At 43.6% G+C, this 24,128-nt stretch overlaps 1 protein-coding gene across 1 annotated transcript; it reads left to right on the forward strand.

The window, feature by feature from the left end:
- Nucleotides 1–2,702: 2,702 nt before the first annotated feature.
- On the forward strand, nt 2,703–23,937 carry LOC130107337 (myosin heavy chain, fast skeletal muscle-like). Its single transcript, XM_056273881.1, has 41 exons — nt 2,703–2,937; nt 7,660–7,697; nt 8,138–8,348; nt 8,469–8,612; nt 9,181–9,337; nt 9,425–9,452; nt 9,538–9,649; nt 9,787–9,879; nt 10,218–10,281; nt 10,371–10,469; nt 10,561–10,664; nt 10,940–11,078; nt 11,278–11,396; nt 11,499–11,648; nt 11,747–11,917; nt 12,010–12,319; nt 12,482–12,555; nt 14,059–14,146; nt 14,272–14,389; nt 14,485–14,608; nt 14,723–14,859; nt 15,834–16,089; nt 16,178–16,420; nt 16,526–16,702; nt 16,827–16,972; nt 17,086–17,176; nt 17,719–18,108; nt 18,244–18,370; nt 18,514–18,632; nt 18,767–18,963; nt 19,074–19,257; nt 19,355–19,520; nt 19,736–19,860; nt 20,063–20,371; nt 20,467–20,670; nt 20,770–20,895; nt 21,414–21,584; nt 21,687–21,791; nt 23,291–23,386; nt 23,507–23,638; nt 23,821–23,937. Exons 1-41 carry the CDS (start codon nt 2,926–2,928, stop codon nt 23,839–23,841), a joined length of 5,877 nt encoding a protein of 1,958 aa, XP_056129856.1. The 5' UTR covers nt 2,703–2,925; the 3' UTR covers nt 23,842–23,937.
- The last annotated feature ends 191 nt before the right edge of the window (nt 23,938–24,128 follow it).

The raw sequence follows: 24,128 nt of genomic DNA on the forward strand, positions 1-24,128 counted from the left end.
CCAAAGTGTCCTGCCATAAATTAAGCAGGTTTTAAGAAATATTTGCTGTGTCAGCTGTTGTGTTGATGAGATGTCATTGCTGTGGTGTCCTGGTTGTGTTTTTGTTGTTGTTGTCATTGTTGCTGTTGTTTTTTCTGGCAGTAGGTCTGCTGTTGGTCATGCTGATATTTTTATCCTCTTATGACAGTTTCTTGTGCTTGTAGCTCTGGTTTAGAAATTGCATCTGAGATCAGGCCAGTAGGCGGCTAGTATTAGGTACAGATATTTGCACATATTTTTCATTTTGTCTCTGGTGACTTAATTTTGACTGCTTATCTTAAATCACTTGAGTTAGATGACACTGTTGTCTCTGTCTTTTGGTGTCTGCTTTGCTTTGGCTGAGGGTGTGACGTGTATTCCAGTTCATGTGCACACACCACAGCAGGAAACAATGAGTGCAGGAGAGCTTAGTCTATCTCTTCAGTTTTTAATAAATCACACATGTCTGGAGCTCTAATTGGATAAAATCCAGCTAGAAAAATAAGTGATGTGTGTTTGTTGAGGTATTCCTAGTCATTATGATGTAACTAAGGCTCTGTGGGGATAGTGAATCAGGAAGTGCGGTGGATTAGCAAGGAGGAAGGGAGGGCAGCTATGAAGAGGATGAAGAGTGGAAAGGTGGTTGGCCCTGATGACATACCTGTGGAGGCATGGAGGTGTTTAGGAGAGATGGCAGTGGAGTTTTTAACTAGTCTTGGAAAGTGAGAGGATGCCTGAGGAGTGGAGAAGAAGCATACTGGTACCAATGTTCAAGAATAAGGGCGATGTGCAGAGCTGCAGCAACTACAGAGGTATAAAGTTGATCAGCCACAGCATGAAGATCTGGGAAAGAGTAATAGAAGCTAGGTTAAGAGGAGAGGTGACGATCAGCGAGCAGCAGTATGGTTTCATGCCAGGAAAGAGCACCACAGATGTGATGTTTGCTTTGAGAATGTTGATGGAGAAGTATAGAGAAGGCCAGAAGGAGGTACACTGTGTCTTTGTGGATTTAGAGAAAGCATATGACAGGGTGCCGAGAGAGAGGAGGTGTGATATTGTATGAGGAAGTTGGGAGTGGCAGACAAGTATGTAGGAGTGGTGCAGGATATATATGAGGGAAGTGTGTTAGTGGTGAGGTGTGTGGTAGCAATGACAGATGGGTTCAAGGTGGAGGTGGATTACATCAAGGATCGGCTCTGAGCCCTTTCTTGTTTGCAATGGTGATGGACAGGTTGACGGAGGAGATCAGGCAGGAGTCTCTGTGGACTATGATGTTCGTGGATGGCATTGTGATCTGTCACAACAATCTTCAGATATATACACAAGGATTGACTTTAAACAGGTGAAATAAGAGGTGATAAAGTGCAATGATGCAGAGAATATATCAGAGATGCTGAAATAGATGTTAGCAGGTTACTTACACACACGCCTGAGGTAGATGGACATGACAGAGCGTACCAGTATATGTATAATGTACAGTACAGTATATACAAAATGGTTGGATTTATTGACAGTGCTAAACGTTCATTTGAATGACAGCCTGCGGAAAGAAACTTTTTATATCTGGTTGTTTTGGGGTACAGTGCTCTGTAGCGCCTGCCAGAGGGGAGGAGTTGGAACAGGTTGTGACCAGGGTGTATGGGTCTGCAGTGATGTAGCCTGCCCGTTTCTGAGTCTGGAGGTGTAAAAGTCCTGAATGGAGGACAGGTTGCCACCAGTGATTTTTCTCTGCAGACCTAACTGTCCGTTGTAGTCTGTCCCTGTCCTGTTTGGTGGCTGAACCAAACCAGACAGTGATGGATGTGCAGAGGACAGACTGGATTATTGCAGTGAAGAACTGAATCAGCAGTTCCTGAGGCAGGCTGAATTTCTTGAGCAGGCGGGGAAAGTACATCCTCTGCTGGGCATTTTTGATGATTGTGTCTGTATGGGATGCCCACCTTAGGTCCTGGGAGATTGTGGAACCCAGAAATCTGTAGGTTTTCACTGCAGACACCATGCTGTTGGGTATGGTGAGGGAGGGCAGTGTTGGTGCCCCGGTGTCCTCCCACAGTCCAAAGACATGTAGGTCAGGTGAATCAGCCATACTAAATTGTCCCTAGGTGTGAATGTATCGGCCCTGATGGACTGGCAGCCTGTCCAGGGTGTTTCCCCCACCTGTCGCCCAATGACTGCTGGGATAGGCTCCAGCATCCCATGACTCTAATTAGGATAAGCGGCTTGGATAATGGATGGAATTTAGGCTATAATGCAAAGGCCTAACATGTAAATTAATTTCCATCCATTATCCAAACCGCTTATCCTGCGCTCAGGGTCGCGGGGATGCTGGAGCCTATCCCAGCAGTCATTAGGCGGCAGGCGGGGAGACACCCTGGACAGGCCACCAGGTCATCACAGGGCTTAAATTAATTTCAGTTTGAATTTATATTATAGCTTGTTTGATTAATCTGTCTGAGTTAAAGATTGTCATCATCATCATCGTCGGTCACTCGGGGTCGAGTATGACCATCCTCCCTCTGGGTCCTTCTGTTTTCTCAGGTGGGTGTAGAGGCCGATCCTGGAGCCGCATAATGGGTGGATGCCTGCGTGTGACAGCTTTTTATGTGGAGTGGCTGATGCACCTGCAGCCACCACACGGTCCTTGGCAGGGGGTGGCCAAAGTCCAATGGCATGGAGAACCGAGATTATTGGAGACCACCCTCTGTTGCAGCCTTCATCCGCCTTCACTGCCATTGTGACCTGGAGACATCTTCCACCAGTTCCGCCTTTGAGGTCTTTGTTGGGTCGCGGTTCATCTGGAACCTTCCCCTTGACCTACCCGCCTTGGGTGACCCTACCAGAAGCCAAGCTCCAGACAGCATCACTTTTGGGCTCATTGGTACACGCAAGCTTCTCCACCACCACAACATGGCGTTCCAGGTAAAGAGTGATCTAAGTACACTTTACACTAAGTTCATACCCTCCCTTGTTGTCTATACTGTAATACGTGTGGGTCACATTTGGTCAGAGTCGTTTCAGTGTTCCCAGCTTCGTGGCTACAGTGAATTTTCTGCTAAAAAGCTTGCAGGTAGTTGTGTGGAATATTACATTTTCTTCACTTTCACGCCACATCGGTGCAGCTGAGCATGAATTGTTGGGTCTGTTTTCATGAAGGTTATTTTGTAGTAATATGTAAAGTGTGCATGGAAGACATGGCTGATGACAAATCACTGATGACCAAATTTATTAAACAAATCCATAGCATCCATGTTACATCTATGGGATTCACTCTGCTGACCTTTAACTGCATTTGCAATAAACCCAACAACAGCAAAGCCCCCTGATGTGGATTTCTTTACCAAAGCTAGATGGAGAGTCTAGGTTGGAAAGTGAATATATACTACTATATGTGTGTGTGTGTGTGTGTGTGCGCGCGCGTGCGTGCGTTTGTGTCTGTACGTGTATGTGTGTGTATTTGCATGTGTATATGTGTGTGGTTGTGTGCATGCGTTTGTGTTTATGTGTGTGTGCATGTGCATGCATGTGTATGTGCATGCGTTTGTGTGTGTGTGCATTTGTGTGTATGTGTGTGCGTGCGTTTTTGTGTGATGTGTGTATTTGCATGTGTATGTGTGTCTGCATGCATTTGTGTGTGTATATGTGCATGCGTTTGTGTGTGCGTGCGTGCGTGTGTTTTTGTGTGTGTGTGCATGTGCGTGTGTGTGCATTTGCATGTGTATGTGTGTGTGGTATGTGTGCACGCGCGCGTGTGTGCATTTGCATATGTTTGTGTATCTGCATGCATGTGTGTGTGTGTGTGTGTCCATGAATTGTTGTGGGTGTATCCAAGAGTTGTTGGTTGGGCAGCGTGTACTGCTGCTGTGTGAGTGCCAGGGTAGATTTGTTGTGGTATTCAGGAGGTTTTGGTCAGCATGCCACTACAGGAGAGGCTGCTGGGTCTATATTTGTTAGGGATCTTTTCTATTAGACGCAAAGTGATCGCCAGCAATGTTCCCCAATAACCTTGCTGGTGCCAGGTCAGATTTGTAGTTGCAGTTTATTTCATTTTATTTTAAATCCAGTGTGGGGGCGTCTCTCTCTCTGCTGCTTTAGCAGCAGCTCTGCCTGACATTAATGCCGCATGTTGTTTGGGGGATTGGAAACAGCAAGTAGGCTGCAAGATTTTCACTTTGCAGACCGTGTTGTAAATTCATGCTTTGCATGATCTTCGTATTTGGTTGGATATGTCAGAGGACTGTAGATGTTGCTGCATTTCAACATCCAAGTAAATAAAACACACAACCGCCCTGAAGCTGTTTGGGTGAATGGGGGCTTCGATACAAGGAATTCTACATGACAACAATGGGCTGAAATGTACAACACCCTTCCTCAGCATGCAGCAGTAACAGTTACAGTTACAGTAACAGTTACATTTACAGTAACAGTTACAGTAACTAACTATACAGCACATAATGCTGACAAAGTTAAAAGGACAGGACTGTGAACGTGTGAACAAACAGGTTGTTTGAGGATATTTGCTGTAAATAGCAGCTTCTGAAAAACGTTGCATAACCATTATAGATCATTGAAATCAGAATCAGAATACTTTTTTCATCCCTGAGGGGAAATTGGATCTCAGAAAATAGACATAAATAGAAATAAAATAGAAATAAGTAGAAATAGAAGATAAAATAAGAATAAAAAAACGACCACAGACGGCAAAACAGCAACCCGCTACGATCACAGTGACCATTTCACCTTTTAAATGTCCATATTAAACAGAAACCCAGATGGTGACAGGGTACATTTATAAAGTGAAGTAAAAAAATATATAACTTACTTCTTGATGTTTTCAGCATTTCATGTGTAAATGCAAAGAAAAAGATCACTCCCACTTTCTTCCCCTCGTTCACTTCCCCTCTCTCTCTCTCTCTCTCTCTCTCTCTCTCTCTCTCTCTCTCTCTCTCTCTCTCTCTCTCTCTCTCTCCCCCGCTCTCGCTCTCGCTCTCCCCTCACATCGGAAACTTCCACTCCCTCATATAAGGCATAAACAACGTTATACACATGCTTATGCATCCATACATGCACACATGCATGCACACACACACACTGACATGCGTGCACACACACACTGACATGAGTGCACACACACACACTGACATGCGTGCACACACACACAGACACACACAGACACACACAGACACACACACACACACACTGACATGAGTGCACGCACGCACACACACTGACATGAGTGCACGCACACACACACTAATAGTGCATGCACACACTGACATGAGCGCACAGACGCACACACTGGCATGCCTCCACACACAAACACTCACACACACACAAACACACACACACACTGACATGAGTGCACGCGCGCGTGCACACACTGACATGAGCACACACGCACACACACACTGATAGTGCATGCACACACTGACATGAGCGCACAGACGCACACACTGGCATGCCTGCACACACAAACACACACACACACACACACACACACACACACACACACTATTCTCTGTGTGCTGACACTTGCTCAGAGGTGACAAGTTCATTGCACACTAGGGACACTGGCTCAAATTAAAAACCTTTGTTTTGGATTCATAGAGATTTGTGATCACCCCCACTGATGCTGGCGGCAAACCAACGTTTTACTGAGAATAATAACCTAAACCTTCCTACCCCCTATGCAGCAGTTTACACTTCTTATGGTTACTGTCATCTACTTTTTGTAAAGAATTACCTGTTGTTAACAGCAATGATAATAATAATAATAATAATAATAATAATAATGTTGTATTTCCAACTGAACAGGACTGTCTGTGCAGTCTACTTCCATAATCTGTCCAAGTCACAAAATGAAGGATCCTGAGGGAATTATGTGTACGTTAACTTAGCTTGTAGCACGTCTGAAAGTCTTGTCCTACCCGTAGCCATTTCCCTCTGTTGATCACTTCGTACAACAAACTGCACTTTATTCATGTTACATACGAGACAACTGACACCGTTCTGCAGAAACCGGGGCGTAAGGATGCAGGTGGAACACTGCGCTGAGATTTATACATCACGGAGACCTTTTAGTGCCGAAGAATGGCACGTTTATTGCCTTTCCACCCCATCTGCATGCGTAGAGAAGGACCGTCCGCAGACTGTGGATGTGCCGCCCGCGTTTCCCGGTGGTCACATCCGTTTTACTAAACTGACGTGGTAGCTGTGGAAGAATCTCTGGAGAGTAATAGTGTGGCGATGACGGCGAATGACATGAAAATCTTCATTCATATCACATCTTCGTAGGTATGGCGGGTGCTGGCTAAAATGGCACATCAGTTCATTTAATCCGTTCAGTGACCGTTTAGCTCGCGGTGGGGAACCGACATGGTTGAGCCCTGACTAAAAAAAATGTTAAAAAAAAAACCCAAACTCATAAACCATGAATACACTTACTATGTTAGAATGGCTCTTTCATCCAAACCGTATGAACGGACACGGTTTTGGCGTCGGAGACCCTCAGCAAAGAGCTTAAACGCTGAGCTGTGGAGGAACGGAGAGACTGCACAGACTGCACAGATTTTTACTGACCAAGTAAGGAACAAAAGCCTAACCGGCGTGAACCGATTATGGGCTCATAAGTCGGTCACAAGGATAGCCGGCACCAGAAATAACTGGCTTTTAAGCCAAGAATTTATTTGTTTGAGATGCTCGGTAACTAGATGCTGAAAGGCATCTGACATTTAATTCAGCCGAAGGGCTCGATGCATTTGTAAGAAGTTGGGTATGGATGAGCCGGAGTCTATATTTGTTTTCGGTCCAACTAAGACCATAAAGAAAGGCCAAACATATTGAATATCCCCTTTTATTGCAACTTAATCATGCCACAAGAGAATACATTTAGCCCGCCACCTTAAGTGTCATCTTACGTTTGGAAAAAGAGAACGCACAAGAGCCTAATGAGTCATAATGGGGTCCTAAATTAGCTTCAGCAGAACACTTGTCTCTGTTCTCGAGAGATGTCTGAACAATTGTTCCTGCCGCATGTCCGCTAGATGGTTTCGTGTTGACTCGTATGTGCATGGGGAACGCACAACACGCGAAACGCCTTAGAAGTTGCAGTTCTTAAACTAAAAATTCCCGTAGTCCCTTAAAGTCCACACCCATTACTCCCCCAGAATACAGAACATTCTGATTCTTCTGGTCTGAAGAACGGTTTTGGGGGGGGACATCCTCACGGTGGTCCACTCGACGCTTACTTGTGTTGACAGGGGGCCTCGGGTTGTGTATAGGGTTTCACCTTGCGTTTGTTGTCATTATACAGTAGAAGCTGACACCATTTTAGATGGCCGGATAGACCAGCTCTATCTATGACCAAAAGTTCATCCAAGATAAACCCAATGACCAAAACAGGAAGTCTGCGTCTGCTGGGAGGCTGGGGGTCCCTCTATATAAGAGGTATCCCCAAACCGTGCAATAGGTTTGGACTGAAAGGCTGCCAGCAAAGGTGAGGAGGCTGCTAGTTTACTTCACAGAGGCAAAACAATTCTGTTGCAAGACTTATGTAACTATTGATTGATTGATCGATTGATTGACTGATTGATTGATGCTTCCGATTATTATTTTTCCTTCTGATCAATGATTCTTTTGTTTCAGTCGCCACAGAACAACTGCATCAGTCGGTGTCAGAAAAAGTAAGTATGAAACACATTAAACTGTTCATCTTATGTAAGTATTAAATGAGCGGGGACTCTTGGTGCAGTGGAAACCGATTACTGTGTGTAAGTTTTTTTTGTACGGAAGTCGAGACGTTTTGTTGAAATTATTTTTGTGGAATTTTCCTTTACAATTTATGGAGAGTACATTGTTTTCGTGTATCTTGCAGGCAAAATTAATCAAAAAGCATGCATTAGGTAGTAGGTATGTGTAGTCAAAAGGGGAAAACTGAAATCAAAGTTACATCAGGTAATGTACCTTAGTTTGAGTAAAGATCTTTTCTTGGCATGCTGTACAGAAAATACCAAACATGTACCCGAGGATGTCATTTCAGACAGCCATGGGCTCCGGAGTCTTAATTAAAATGATGAGTCATCTTTCCTTGATAATTAGTTTTGTTTTTTTTTACTTTGCACAGAGCCATCATGAGTGGGGATCCAGAGATGGAATGTTTTGGTCCGGCAGCCATTTACCTCCGCAAATCTGAAAAGGAGCGAATGGAGGCACAAAACACCCCCTTTGATGCCAAAACGGCATACTACGTGTCCGAACCCAGTGAAATGTATCTGAAGGGGGTGCTACAGAGCAGGGAGGGCAGCAAAGCCACAGTAAAAACGCTCTCTGGGAAGGTATGTGGTTCGTTTTACTCAGTTTTGCCTACTGCATCAAATTCAAAATGTCGCGGCTATTATAACATGGATTGACACAACAGTTGAAAAAAAATTGTGCTTTTCTGCCTCTTGGTGCAGATTATCACCGTAAAAGACGATGACATCTTCCCCATGAACCCCCCAAAGTATGATAAGATTGAAGACATGGCCATGATGACCCACCTCAGCGAGCCCGCTGTGCTGTATAACCTCAAAGAGCGCTACGCAGCATGGATGATCTACGTAAGTCCGAGCGAAACGTTGAATCAATTTTCCTGTTGATAGAAATCATGACAGCCGGGGGGGCGTCCGGGTGGCGTGGCAGTCTATTCCGTTGCCTACCAACACGGGGATCTCTGATTCAAACGTCCGTGTTACCTCCGGCTTGGTCGGGCGTCCCTACAGACAATTGGCTGTGTCTGGGGGTGAGAAGCCGGATGTGTGTGTCCAGGTTGCTGTACTGGCGCCTCCTCTGGTCAGTCGGGGCGCCTGTTCAGGAGGGAGGGGAACTGGGGGGAATAGCGTGACCCTCCCACATGCTACGTCCTCTGGCGAAACTCTTCACTGTCAGGTGAAGAAGAAGTGGCTGGCGACTCCACACGTATCGGAGGAGGCAGGTGGTAGTCTGCAGCCCTCCCCGGATCGACAGAGGGGGTTGAGCAGTGACCGGGACGGCTCGGAAGAGTGGGGTAGTTTGCCGGGTACAACTGGGGAGAAAAATGGGGGGGGGAAACCAAAAAAAAAGAAGAATTCATGACAGACCCAGCAAGATGACCACATGGGTGTAAACAACGCCGTTTTATGGTTACAGACCTACTCTGGGTTGTTCTGCGTCACTGTGAACCCCTACAAGTGGCTCCCAGTGTATGATGCTGTGGTTGTGGCAGGATACAGAGGCAAAAAGAGGATTGAGGCCCCTCCCCACATCTTCTCCATCTCTGACAATGCCTATCAGTTCATGCTCACTGGTAAGGACAATTATGTGTGTGTGTATATATATTTATGAGTGTATTTCTAGTAATAAAACTAATTCTGATTTTAATTCCAATTAACAGATCGGGAGAACCAGTCTATCCTGATTACGTAAGTTAAATCTAAAGAGGGTTGATTTTATTTGACGCCCCTCTCTCAGCCTAAACCCTATGTCTTACAATGATTTATTTTCTAGTGGAGAATCCGGTGCAGGAAAGACTGTGAACACCAAGCGTGTCATCCAGTACTTTGCGACGATCGCAGTAGCTGGAGGAAAGAAAGCTGAACAAGTTTCTGGAAAAATGCAGGTATAATGAATGTCATGTGATGCATGGTTGTATGTATAGATGTATGGATAGATAGATAGATAGCTAGATAGATAGATAGATTCTATTTGAAGATATTTTGTGAATTGCCGACAGTTGTCATCTAACATCCTCTCAAGGGGTCGCTGGAGGATCAAATCATCGCAGCTAATCCCCTCCTCGAGGCTTATGGGAATGCCAAGACTGTGAGGAATGACAACTCCTCCCGCTTTGTAAGTCTTATTTTACCAAGTGAGACAGGCATTCCACTACCTTAGTTGTATTTTACTTTTAGTATAAATATGGTACTTTAATGCAAGTATCCAAATGCATGGAATGTTAGTGTCTATATTTCAGTATTGCCCGAAGTTATTTACTGCTTTAGCTGTGTCAGAAAGTTACAGACATAAAGGAAAGTGTGAAGAAAAAGAAAAGATGACAGCCCGTTGTGAACAGCATGCTGGGATTAGAGCCTATTTTCCTGTAAAATGCGGAAGTACATGTCATGTGCATTAGCCGACCGAGATACAAATATTTCCACATACTGACTGACAATTAAATCTGTTCATAGGGTAAATTCATCAGAATCCACTTTGGATCGACTGGAAAGTTGGCTTCAGCTGATATCGAAACATGTCAGTATCCGGCCTTATTTCTAAACAAAGTGGACTGATGCAGGAAGGGGTCCCGTGAACTGTTGAAAACTCAATTCCTCTTGTTGCAGATCTGCTGGAGAAGTCCAGAGTGACCTTCCAGCTCTCCGCTGAGAGAAGCTACCACATCTTCTATCAGCTGATGACAGGCCACAAGGCCGAGCTTCTAGGTGAGAGTTTACTGAAGACATAGATCTCACTTTTGTGTATACTATTTGATACACTGACACTCAATGTTGTGTTGCAAAAAACATCTTTCAGAGGCTCTCCTGATTTCAACCAACCCTTATGACTATCCCATGATCAGTCAGGGGGAAATTACAGTCAAGAGCATCAATGATGTTGAGGAGTTCATTGCCACTGATGTAAGTTTGCATTCTGTCAAACACTGAACATAAACAACATATAATTTGTAAAGGATGTGTAACTCTAGTGTTATCTTGGAGTTTCCCAAAATTCAGCAGTCGGTTCACAGAGGTAACAATTACAGGTATCATGTGCCATTTCTAACTATTTTTGGGGGGGTTTACAAAACGTATCATCGTTAAAGACAGATTGTAAGTAATTGACTTAGAATATATGGAGTAAAGATATTTGAACAACTTAAAGAAATCAGTGATTTTGGTTCACTGCTTGCCAGGCCGCCATTGACATCCTGGGCTTCACTGCGGAGGAGAAGATGAGCATGTTCAAGCTGACTGGAGCTGTGATCCACCACGGAAACATGAAGTTCAAGCAGAAGCAGCGTGAGGAGCAGGCTGAGCCTGACGGCACTGAGGGTAAATACTGTCCAGTTTGCCAAAACAAAAGATTTGAAATACTATATTCTTTCTCAACCACATACTTCCAATCAACAAACTAGTCTCATAAGAATTGATTACAAATTACTGCATTTTATAAACACTCTTACTTTCGGTTTATTGCCTTTTTATTTGCACAGCTTTGTAAATTATTCAACATTTGTTATCTTTCCCTCAGAGGCTGATAAAATCGCATACCTCATGGGCCTGAACTCTGCTGATATGCTTAAGGCTTTATGTTATCCAAGAGTCAAGGTTGGGAATGAAATGGTGACCAAAGGTCAAACTGTGCCTCAGGTAAATTGCATAAAAATGTTTGCCCTTAAAACATAGCCGAATCTGGCCAAAATGACCCTCTGGATACTATAATCAGGTCTTCATTCAATTCTTTGAATCTAGGTTCATAATGCAACCATGGCTCTTAGCAAGTCTGTGTATGAGAAAATGTTCTTGTGGATGGTCATCAGAATCAATGAGATGCTGGACACAAAGCAGCCTAGAAGCTTCTTCATCGGCGTGCTGGACATTGCTGGGTTTGAAATCTTTGACGTAAGCAAACAGCACTAAGCACTGTTGTAATTTACTCAGAATGGTTAAGAAGGCACAAGGAAAACCAATAATTGATTATTTCCCTTTCTTCACCCAAGTACAACAGCTTGGAGCAGTTGTGCATCAACTTCACAAATGAGAAACTGCAACAGTTTTTCAACCACCACATGTTTGTCCTGGAGCAAGAGGAGTACAAGAAGGAGGGGATTGAATGGGAGTTCATAGACTTTGGCATGGACTTGGCTGCTTGCATTGAACTGATTGAGAAGGTACTTTAGAGGGACATTTGAAGACACTTTTCATGTTTAACCTGACCAACTGTGCATAAATGCAGAATTTCACGTTGTGTTATTGTTAACAGCCCATGGGAATTTTCTCCATCCTTGAAGAGGAGTGTATGTTCCCCAAAGCATCAGATACTACCTTCAAGAACAAGCTTAATGACCAGCATCTTGGTAAAACCAAGGCGTTTGAGAAACCTAAACCTGGGAAGGGCAAAGCTGAGGCTCACTTTGCTCTGGTGCACTATGCTGGCACCGTGGACTACAATGTCACAGGCTGGCTGGATAAGAACAAGGACCCCCTGAATGATTCTGTGGTCCAGCTCTATCAGAAGTCTTCAGTGAAGTTGTTGGCAATGCTGTATGCATCTCATAGCTCCACAGGAGAAGGTAGCGTAGTGGTTCTTCAAGTTCCAGCAGATCAACAGCTGTGTGTGCCAGTGTCCTTGTACATGAAACAGTAGCACAAAATGAATGGTTGTCACGATGATGTTTGCACACAATCACAAACTGACAACTGTTGAAAATAAAACTGTAAAATGCATTTTGTAGATGCTGCAAAAGGTGCAAAGAAGGGTGGCAAGAGGAAGGGTGGCTCCTTCCAGACAGTTTCTGCTCTCTTCAGGGTAAATATGTGAACCTTACTGAGCATGTCTAAACACTGTGCAAGTTTGTTGTTAGGTCAAGACTAATTTCGTGTAGCCAGACCTCTGCAGTGTCAAGGTCACAGAGGTCTGGCTGGGGCCTTTTCTAACACAGAGGTTGGCTAGAAAAGGGCAGCGACAGGCGTCTGGGTAGCGTAGCAGTGTATTCTGTTGCCTACCAATATGGGGATCACCAGTTCGAAGCCCCGTGTTACCTCCGGCTTGGTCGGGTGTCTCTACAGACACAATTGGCCATGTCTGCGGGAGGGAAGCCGGATGTGGGTATGCGTCCTGGTCGCTGCACTAGCACCTCTTCTGGTCGGTCGGGGCGCCTGTTCAGGGGGAAGGGGAACTGGGGGGAATAGCATAATCCTCCCATGCGCTACATCCCCTTGGCGAAACTCCTCACTGTCAGGTGAAAAGAAGCGGCTGGCAACTCCACATGTATCGGAGGAGGCATGTGGTAGTCTGCAGCCCTCCCCGGATTGGCAGAGGGGGTGGAGCAGCGACCGGGATGGCTCGGAAGAGTGGGGTAATTGGCCGGATACAATTGGGCAGAAAAGGGGGGGGGGACACAGTGGGAAGACTTAGGGTGGATCCTGGCACTGGTACTCAACTGTGTATGGTCCTGTGAACAATAATTTATTTGTTCCATGATAGCAAACCTTTGGTTTGGGGAAGATATCTCATGTAGCTAAGACAAAGAAGGAAAATTGTTTCTGCCTAAACAGGAAAACTAACCAGAGGTGCCTTTTCTGGAGGTGAGTGTTATCAAACTCACAGCCAGTCTATTGGCTGCCCCAGGATTTCTGCGGTCTCATCATCCCAATTTTTTTGGCAACATTTTCCCCAGACCCTCCGTTAGCATGAACAGATGGAGGTCTGGCTATGTGAGATCAGACAAAGACGATTGTCCGAAAACCTACTTTTATAACCATAAAATCTACATGTCTTTTCCTTGTGTTCAAATTTTGCAGAGAAAAAGACGACCTTTAAAGAAAAATACATTTCCTCTGTATGCTTTATTTAGTCCAATAGCTCCGGCATCAGTAGTGACAATTATTCAATATTTCTTAAATCTGATTTTCCAACTATTGATTATATCTCGCATAAAAAACTCAACCCATAGTGATACATGGTAGAACTTGGTTATTTTGTCTCTATCTAATTTTTTTTGTCAAATTTTATTTTTGAAATAGTCACATTTTGCCCTTACATTACCCAGGCTGGGCAGTTTGTGTAATTGCCATAATGTTAAGGAAATTACGGTTCCCCCGCAAAGGACAATGGGTATTTATGGACTAATAGAATTTTGACAAAAGACGATTTAAAGAGAAATTTAATTATTGGTTAATGTCTTGGGCCTAAATCCATTCTGGGGTGGAAAAGTCAAGAATAAAATATTTTCATAACCTGATGAGCTATTCATTTCCCTTTCATAGCGTATCACTGTTTAAACCGTGATATCTTTCAATCCCTTAACAGGAAAACCTGGGGAAGCTGATGACCAATTTAAGAAGCACTCATCCACATTTTGTGCGCTGTTTGATTCCCAATGAATCAAAAACTCCTGGTATGTACTCAGAGACAAATATACAACAAATGGATGAATGTGAAACGTTCTAGTTAGTTTTTGTGTGTGTGTGTGTCATATTCCTCTCACGCTGTCATGCCGGTATTTTTCCTGTATTTGCCAAGGTCTCATGGAGAACCATCTGGTCATCCACCAGCTGAGGTGTAATGGCGTACTGGAAGGTATCAGAATCTGCAGGAAGGGCTTCCCCAGCAGAATCCTCTATGGTGACTTCAAGCAGAGGTAACTTTTACCCCTCAGTCCATATATCAACGAGACAATCTAACGTAAAAGCTTCAGTTAAGTGTGCGGCTGTGCGCCCCTTACAATCTTTCCAGATACAAAGTGTTGAATGCGAGTGTCATCCCCGAGGGGCAGTTCATCGACAACAAGAAGGCCTCAGAGAAGCTGCTAGGATCAATAGATGTGGACAAGTCCCAGTATAGGTTTGGCCATACCAAGGTAAGGCAGCGCCGTTATTGTGTACATATAACTTATCATTTCTACCTAACAAAAACATGGAATTCAAAAAAATATAGATAAACCTTAGTATTGATGGAATCAATATTTCAATAGGTATTCTTCAAAGCGGGCCTGTTGGGGGTGCTGGAGGAAATGAGGGATGAGAAACTGGTGGAGTTGGTAACCATGACTCAAGCTCTCTGTAGAGGTTCTCTAATGAGAAGGGAATTCGTCAAGATGATGGAGAGGAGGTTAGTTTGCCTTTTTTTTTAAACTCCAAATATAATGTATTTGTTGTCTGCTAACCTACTGCTGAAGGAATATTTGATGATCAGATGTGTTTTGGTAAATTGCTACAGCGTGACAAAGTAAAAAACAGAGAAAAAAAGTTAAATGTTGTACATTTAAGGCATCTCGACAGCATTTTCACCTGTGACCCAGTTTGTCAACACAGAGCTCCTATGCCAATGCATTTGGTGTGTAGTGATTTCAGCTGTTTTAAAGTTTTCATCAGGAGCAAATATACATGATAGCAGCAAAATTGTGCTTTTTCTTTCTTAGCAAGTTTAAAAAACACTAAGTAAAGTCCAAGATGAAACACTTATGGATCAGAATCCTTATACAGCAATGTGAAAGGCTGGCAATCTCTCAGAAGAAAGAAAATGAAAAATTGAACTCTCATCATTAAGTAGTAATTTCCCTGCTAATACTGGTATTGGTTCCTCATCCCTTCTGGTAAATCCCACAAGATTATGATGATTTTTGTTTTGCTGTAGACTTAAGAGATCTGTAGATCTTATAACAAGTCTTTTGTCAAAAGCAGAATATTACATATTCATCTTTAAGGTTAGAGGGTAAATTTTTCAGTTGTTATGACAACACATGACTAGTACCATGCGTTCAGTGAAGTTTGTGAATTTTCGTTAAGTTTACGACCCATCATTATTGTCAAAAGTGTTGATATTTTAAGAACGTTAAGAAATTGCTCCTAGAAAAAGTTGACCAGAAATGTAAAGTGCTTTGAGTGGCTGTTGCAGCTAGAAACGTGCTATATAAAATGCATTTTGATTGATTGATTGATTGCTTGCTCGATTGATTGGTTGGTTGGTTGGTTGGTTGGTTGGTTGGTTGGTTGGTTGGTTGATATATGCCTTTGAGCTGAATTGCATCCAGTGTTTAGTGAGCACGTGGGTAAAAAAAATGCTTTTTTTTTATACATCACCAGGGAGTCCATTTATTCCATTCAGTACAATATCCGCTCATTCATGAATGTCAAGACCTGGCCATGGATGAAGCTCTACTTCAAGATTAAGCCTCTGCTGAAGAGTGCAGAGACCGAGAAGGAGATGGCCCAGATGAAGGAAGACTTTGAAAAAACAAAGGAGGAGCTGGCAAAGGCTTTGGCCAAGAAGAAAGAACTGGAGGAGAAGATGGTGACACTCCTACAGGAAAAGAACGACTTGCAGATACAAGTTCAATCTGTGAGTTCAACCTGAGCAAAGGGTTTCTTAATTCACTAACTAGCTATTTACAAGGCATTACTATAACTCTCTTTCACTATGACTTTAGGAAGGTGAGAACTTGTCTGATGCAGAGGAACGGTGTGAGGGGCTTATTAAAAGTAAGATCCAGCTCGAGGGGAAACTCAAAGAGACAGCAGAGAGACTGGAGGATGAGGAAGAAGTCAATGCTGAGCTGACTGCCAAAAAGAGAAAGCTGGAGGATGAATGCTCTGAGCTGAAGAAAGACATTGATGACTTGGAGCTGACCCTAGCCAAAGTTGAAAAAGAAAAACATGCCACTGAGAACAAGGTTGGCAGACCCTAATAGCATATAACATTGTTTTTTTTAGTACAACCATCTGATACCAATTCTATTTATGATACTAACTTATTTTCACAAAACCATCTAAAATAGGTCAAAAACCTTGTCGAGGAAATGGCATCTCAAGATGAGACTATTGTCAAGCTGACTAAAGAGAAGAAAGCCCTCCAAGAGGCTCACCAGCAGACCCTCGATGATCTCCAGGCAGAGGAAGACAAAGTTAACACTCTGACCAAGGCCAAAACTAAGCTGGAGCAGCAAGTGGATGATGTATGAGCAAAAATATTTTGATGGGAATGACAACCAGAGTGCTTCCAAATCATACAAAATAACATTAATTCCTGATTGACTTTGTTTTGTTTTGGGGTTTTTTTTTAACCTGTGAATGTACTAGATTGAGGGATCCTTGGAGCAAGAGAGAAAGCTCCGTATGGACCTCGAGCGAGCCAAAAGGAAGCTTGAAGGAGATCTTAAACTGGCCCACGAATCCATAATGGATCTGGAGAATGACAAGCAGCAGACTGAGGAAAAACTCAAGAAGTATGTCATCATTCATCCAGGGGTATTCAACCTGGCTCCTTTACATAAATTTTCTACACTTGAAATATACATCTTTGTAATATTTTATCTTTGTGGACGAAACAAAATTAAAGGAAGGATTTTGAGACCAGCCAGCTCCTTAACAGCATAGAAGATGAACAGGCACTGGGAATTCAGCTTCAGAAGAAAATCAAGGAACTGCAGGTAATGTGTGAGTGTGTGTGTGTCTGTGTCTGTGTGTAAATACACAGTTCTTATGTGAACATACTCAGTTCACAGACAGGAATCAAAGTGTTATCAAGCCATCTGACTTTGCTCAGTTCATTTCCCAACATGATGGAGAGTGTTTGGACAGGGTCTAGCTCACATTAAATGGCAGTTTTTTTCAAGGATGTTTCCCTTTGATTTTACTCTTTATTATTAAAGTATCATACGAAATCAGGCTGAATCCTCTGATTGGCAATACTGGAAAGCAAAATATCTGTTACCATTTATTTTAACTTTTCGAACAGTTTCACATCTGTAAATGTCTGAAGCAAAGTTTAATTTGTGTAGTTTTTTTGCCCAAGGTTTTAGCATTAAGACACATTGAATAATGCTGGTTCTAAATGTTGCTATAATTCATATGACCTTATTTTTCCCACTCGATATCATAATTTTGATATTATGAGAAATAAAAGAGCAACACTATGCATGATGAGCAGCCTGTAAAGCATAAGCGTGGTCATATAAATTGTAAATCTTAGGCTCGCATTGAGGAGTTAGAGGAAGAGATCGAAGCTGAACGTGCTGCTCGGGCCAAAGTGGAGAAGCAGAGGTCTGATCTCTCCAGGGAACTTGAGGAGATCAGCGAGAGGCTTGAGGAGGCCGGTGGGGCAACCTCTGTTCAGATCGAGATGAACAAGAAGCGTGAGGCTGAGTTCCAGAAGATGCGGCGCGATCTCGAAGAGTCCACCCTGCAGCACGAGGCCACGGCTGCGGCTCTCCGCAAGAAGCATGCCGACACCTTGGCAGAACTGGGGGAACAGATTGACAACCTTCAGCGTGTCAAACAGAAGTTGGAGAAGGAGAAGAGCGAATTCAAGATGGAGATTGACGACCTCGCCAGCAACATGGAAGCTGTGGCCAAATCAAAGGTACATTTTACAAATGCGTGACTGTTTTATTCACTGACCCCAGTCCGAAAAAATGAGCAGGATATAGCTTTGTTTTAATAATACAAGGAGTGGATGAATACAGAATTATGATATGGCCATGATTTTTACTTTCAGGGCAACTTGGAGAAAATGTGCCGCTCTCTTGAGGATCAACTAAGCGAATTTAAGGCCAAGAATGACGAGCATTTGCGTCAGCTTAATGACATGAACGTTCAGAGAGCAAGGCTGATGACTGAAAACGGTTAGTGTCAAATGTTTGCATGAAATCATAGAAACCACAAAAGTTTAATTGTAATATGAGAAGATGCCAGTAATGACAACAATGTGCATAAAGTATTTGCTCACGGTATTAAAATTGAGAGGTATTTCCCTCTGTTGAATCAGGAGAATTTGGTCGTCAACTCGAGGAAAAGGAATCTCTGGTTTCCCAGTTGACAAGGGGAAAACAGGCATACCTTCAGCAGATTGAGGAGCTCAAGAGGCAACTTGAGGAGGAAGTGAAGGTATCTCATCATCTGCCGTTCTTGAGTCCAGTTGAAATGAACGCCGTTTTCATTTATGTACCAACTTCAACAATATGCAGAGGAATGTGTGCTTTGGATTTAATGGAATTTTCTTTTTGCCGTGTTTTAACAAGGCCAAGAATGCCCTGGCCCATTCTCTCCAGTCATCTCGTCATGACTGTGACCTTCTCAGAGAGCAATACGAGGAGGAGCAGGAGGCCAAGAATGAACTGCAACGTGCGATGTCCAAGGCCAACAGTGAAGTGGCTCAGTGGAGGACCAAATATGAGACTGATGCCATTCAGCGCACTGAGGAGCTGGAGGAGGCAAAGTACTGATGCAAACACTTTTTTTTTTTTACACAGGAATATTATCATACAGGGACATAAATTCACTACGTCTCAAAGAAAACACCACTGATTTAAACTTTTACTGTTGTAGGAAAAAGCTTGCCCAGCGTCTCCAGGATGCTGAGGAATCCATCGAGGCAGTGAATGCAAAATGTGCCTCTCTGGAAAAGACTAAACAGAGACTGCAGAATGAGGTGGAGGATCTGATGATTGACGCGGAGAGAGCTAATGCTCTTGCTGCTAACCTCGACAAGAAGCAGAGGAACTTTGACAAGGTATTTGGTCCACTGTCAAGAAGAAAAGTTTATAGTTGATATGTATATTTTTTCGTGTGGCCCTCTTTCTCATTGCGGAAAATGACTGCGTTTCAAGGTGTTGGCAGAGTGGAAGCAGAAGTATGAGGAGAGCCAGGCAGAGCTGGAGGGAGCTCAGAAAGAGGCTCGCGCTCTCAGCACTGAGATCTTCAAGATGAAGAACTCCTATGAAGAAGCTCTGGACCATCTGGAGACCCTGAAAAGGGAGAACAAGAACCTGCAACGTATGAGAATCCAACCTAGTTGAATTCGTAATCCTGGTTTGACCTTCAAATATTTCATCTTTTCATATTACACAAATTCACATAATTGTAAATAATACTTTTTTTTACATGTTTCAGATCATATTGTTACGGGGTATTTTATCGTCACTGTAATATTTGTCTAATATACTAATATGTGTATAAGTACAGATATACTATTTTGCTTCTCTCAACAGAGGAAATTGCTGATCTGACTGAACATATTGGGGAATCAGGAAAAACAATCCATGAACTAGAAAAAGGAAAGAAGGCAGTGGAGAATGAAAGGGCGGAAATCCAAACAGCCCTAGAAGAAGCAGAGGTATGCAAAAAGGCTTATACAGAAAATAACACAATTCAAATAGTAACTCTGGATTGAAAAGTTTCATTTCCGTCAGATTACACTTTTTATCAGGACTACATGTGTAAATAAGCAAAAACTATAATTTCAGTTGCAGTCATTTCAAAAGACTGCCTTTGATAATGGTTTAATTTTCAGTCTTCCTCTCCTATATTTTGTATAGGCCACCCTGGAACATGAAGAATCCAAGATTATCCGTGTTCAGCTGGAGCTCACACAAGTCAAAGGTGAAGTCGACAGGAAAATTGCGGAGAAGGACGAGGAGATAGAGCAGATCAAGAGGAACAGCCAGAGAGTGATTGAGTCCATGCAGACTACTTTGGATGCCGAGATCAGGAGCAGAAATGATGCTGTAAGAATCAAGAAGAAGATGGAGGGAGACCTCAATGAGATGGAGATTCAGCTGAGCCATGCCAACCGCCAGGCTGCTGAGGCCCAGAAACAGCTGAGAAATGTCCAGGGACAGCTTAAGGTATGGCGCTAAACTCTTCAATGCACTTCAGATATGCAGGTACAGGAAATAAAATATACATTCTCACAAATGCGATGCATTGTCCTTAAATATAGGATGCCCAACTGCATCTTGATGATGCCCTTAGAGGACAGGCTGACATGAGAGAGCAAGTTGCCATGGTGGAGCGCAGGAACAACTTGATGCTGGCTGAGATTGAGGAGTTGAGAGCTGCCCTTGAGCAAACAGAGAGGGCTCGCAAAATAGCTGAACAAGAGCTGGTCGATGCCAGTGAGCGTGTGGGGCTGCTACACTCTCAGGTAATACTGATTTATTTTGCATAATGTCAACTACGAGACATATGCCACCTTTCACATGTTCAGCAAATAAAAGTCTTGCACTGCTTTTTTTTCTTTCAGAATACAAACCTCATTAACACCAAGAAGAAGCTGGAGGCCGACCTTGTCCAGATCCAAGGGGAAATGGAAGATACTGTACAGGAAGCAAGAAACGCTGAGGAGAAGGCCAAGAAGGCCATCACTGATGTGAGTCTCAGTTTGGGTGCCCGGTATCATGCTAAATAAATGTCCACACGCCGTGTCAATTTAGTGACCTGATTATTTCCCATTTATTTCAAAACCACAGAAACCATCTCGCTGTTTCAAAGCATCCATCTATTTACCAGTTTAACAATGGTGTGAATAGGCAGACATTTTAGGTGAACTGGAAACAGCAAGACCAAAAGAAGATACGATTCAAAGACCATGTTTTTGCTAGCTCCAACATTGAATGAAGGCATGAAATAATGTAAAATCCTCACTAAATGTATTTATATCTATTCGCTCATACCAATTTATCGCAGCTTATACCTGAACAAAGCAAAGGATGAATGATAGTCTGTCAAATGTCAAGAGCAGAACATTTCTCAGTGTCTCTCTCGCTTTCTGTGGTGGAGCTACCCTTTTGTCATTGGGATAACCGATTAGGTATCTTTTATATAGTACGCTGTATTGCGCTGTCTAACAGAAAGGCGTCCACCATCTATAAATGAGCTCATGTGTAGGCTGCCATGATGGCCGAGGAGTTGAAGAAGGAGCAGGACACCAGCTCTCACCTGGAGAGGATGAAGAAGAACCTGGAGCTCACGGTCAAGGACCTGCAGCACCGCCTGGACGAGGCAGAGAACTTGGCCTTGAAGGGCGGCAAGAAACAGCTCCAGAAACTGGAAGCTAGGGTATGTACACTGTTAAGAGAAGGTTTTTTTAAATTTCATTTTGTTTACATCACGTGGGTGAGATATCGCCGCTTGTTAAAATCTGGTCTTCTAACTTTCAAGGTTCGTGAGCTGGAGTCTGAAATTGAAGCTGAGCAAAGGCGGGGTGCCGAAGCTGTGAAAGGCGTCCGCAAATATGAACGCAGAGTGAAGGAGCTCACGTACCAGGTACAAACAAAACAACAACAAAAAACGAAACATGTAAATAAACAACAACAACGAACAAACACGCAAAACAAACGGAAAATATAACGGAAAGCTGGAACTTGACTAGTTGAAGACCAAACATATGCAGCATGTGTTTCAGACCCCTAGAGGGCACGTCTCGCCACCATGTGGAGTTTAGGCCTCAGCGGTGGTTTGACACAACAGGGCAAAGCTAAAAATAAACATTCTGCCACATGCCATAGTAATTCTATATAGACTGACTTGAAACTGATTATGAGTATGCTAAATGTGTGAGAATTATAGGGGGCGGTTGCGCATTTTCACTCTTGAGCGCGGAAACGAGGAACTCCTCAAGTATTCATGTACCACACCACCGACACACAATCTGACTGAGACCGAACAAGATGTGTAAATATTGATTTACACCTCCACGTTTTCCCCTCCAGGCACCCTGCAGTTAATCAAGTGAAGATATGTTAAATAGTTTTGTAGGGGTCGCACCATTTCGGGGCTTCCAACACGTTTAGCTAAATGAGCCCCTGCATCCACTCAGCCTCCTATTTGAGCTCCTTCCTTTCAGGAGGAAGACTTATACAGAAGTATAAGTATACAGGGCCGTCGGGGTGGCGTGGCGGTCTATTCCATTGCCTACCAACACGGGGATCGCCGATTCGAATCCCCGTGTTACCCCCGGCTTGGTTGGGCATCCCTACAGACACAATCGGCCATGTCTGCAGGTGGGAAACCGGATGTGTGTATGTGTCCAGGTCGCTGCACTAGTGCGTCCTCTGGTCAGTTGGGGGCGCCTGTTCGGGTGAGGAGGGGGAATAGCGTGATCCTCCCATGCGCTACGTCCCCCCGGTGAAACTCCTCGCTGTCAGGTGAAAAGAAGCAGCTGCTGACTCCACATGTATCGGAGGTAGTCTGCAGCCCTCCCCGGATTGGCAGAGGGGGGTGGAGCAGCGACTGGGACGGCTCAGGAGAGTGGGGTAATTGGCCGGGTGCAATTGGGGAGAAAAAAAAAGGGGGGGGTCCAAAAAAAAAGAAAAAAGTAAGTATACAAGTAAGTATATAAGTATACAAATCCAGAACATGTATTTTAGAAACAGTATTTGTAGATGCCTGAATAAAGACTGAAAATCACTTCACATCATCATGCATTTTTAGCAGACTGGCTTTGTCTGCCTGTACCGTACTGCACTCTTCCACTGTAACGCCTTATGTGTGATGCAGCATCCCTGCTACCATGCGATGGTCAGCACACACGCATGCATCACTGATTTCATCCTACTTCATGTTTCTAGGATATCACGGGAGGAGTTTTTGTATCAATGTGATGAATGTCTTGTATATTTTATTTCACCGAGACCTATTCCCAGCAACTGCAAGTTTCCATGGCGATTAAGTATTTATTTGTTATATCATTCATTCATGAGGATGTGAGTTCTCATTCTGTTTATTGTCGGTCTAAAGAGGATTACGCTGTGCACTTCCCACAGACTGAGGAGGACAAGAAGAACATCACGAGACTCCAGGATCTGGTGGACAAGCTGCAGCTGAAAATGAAGGCGTACAAGAGGCAGGCTGAAGAGGCTGTGAGTGTTTTTTCATGCCTTATCGGTGCTCACGGTACATGCAGCATATAGTGTCGTTACTACTCGCCACCTTACAACCTTTTAGTTGTGACAGCATACTTCCTATACGATGCTTAACAGGAAGAGCAGGCCAACGGTCACCTGTCCAGGTACAGGAAGGTTCAGCATGAGCTGGAGGAAGCGGAGGAACGCGCCGATATTGCCGAGTCCCAGGTCAACAAGCTGAGGTCAAAGAGCCGGGAACTTGTCAGGGTACAGTTTATTTGAATTTTTTTTTTCAATATTAATTTCTTACATCTTGAATGATTAAACAGTGAGTTGTTCCAAAACTTCTAAACTCTAAAGTCGTGTTCTTATGCATGGCTGTCGTCTAAGTTTCACCACTCCACAGAGCTGCTCCTCCATCACTGACTTGTCTTTTTATCCACTTAAAGGGGAAAGACGCTGAGGAGTGAGCGCCGCAGGCTGTGGCTGAGACACGGAAATCATACAATATGATTTGTTTTGGTCAAAGGTATCCTCTAGTGTGCAAAATGTAATAAATCTTCAAGCCAATTTGATGTGAAGTCTTTTTATTATTTTGTCCCCAAAAATGCTGATGACTGAACACATGAAATGTTCCTTCCAGATGTTTTGATTTGTATAGAGCAAACATCTTTCTACCAGTCTTACTAAGTGACACACATGGGCGGCACGGTGGCCCAGTGGTCAGCGCTGTCACCGCACAGCAAGAAAGTCCTGG

The sequence above is a fragment of the Lampris incognitus genome, chromosome 2 (genome assembly GCF_029633865.1).
Source record: "Lampris incognitus isolate fLamInc1 chromosome 2, fLamInc1.hap2, whole genome shotgun sequence".
Taxonomy (NCBI): Eukaryota; Metazoa; Chordata; class Actinopteri; order Lampriformes; family Lampridae; genus Lampris; species Lampris incognitus.

What these genes read in the sequence shown, in the direction of transcription:
- LOC130107337 (XM_056273881.1), top strand. An exon ending in CTATCAGTTCATGCTCACTG is followed by an intron (nt 9,338 to 9,424) that starts GTAAGGACAATT and finishes TCCAATTAACAG; the next exon opens with ATCGGGAGAACCAGTCTATC. An exon ending in CCAAGAAGGCCATCACTGAT is followed by an intron (nt 20,896 to 21,413) that starts GTGAGTCTCAGT and finishes GCTCATGTGTAG; the next exon opens with GCTGCCATGATGGCCGAGGA.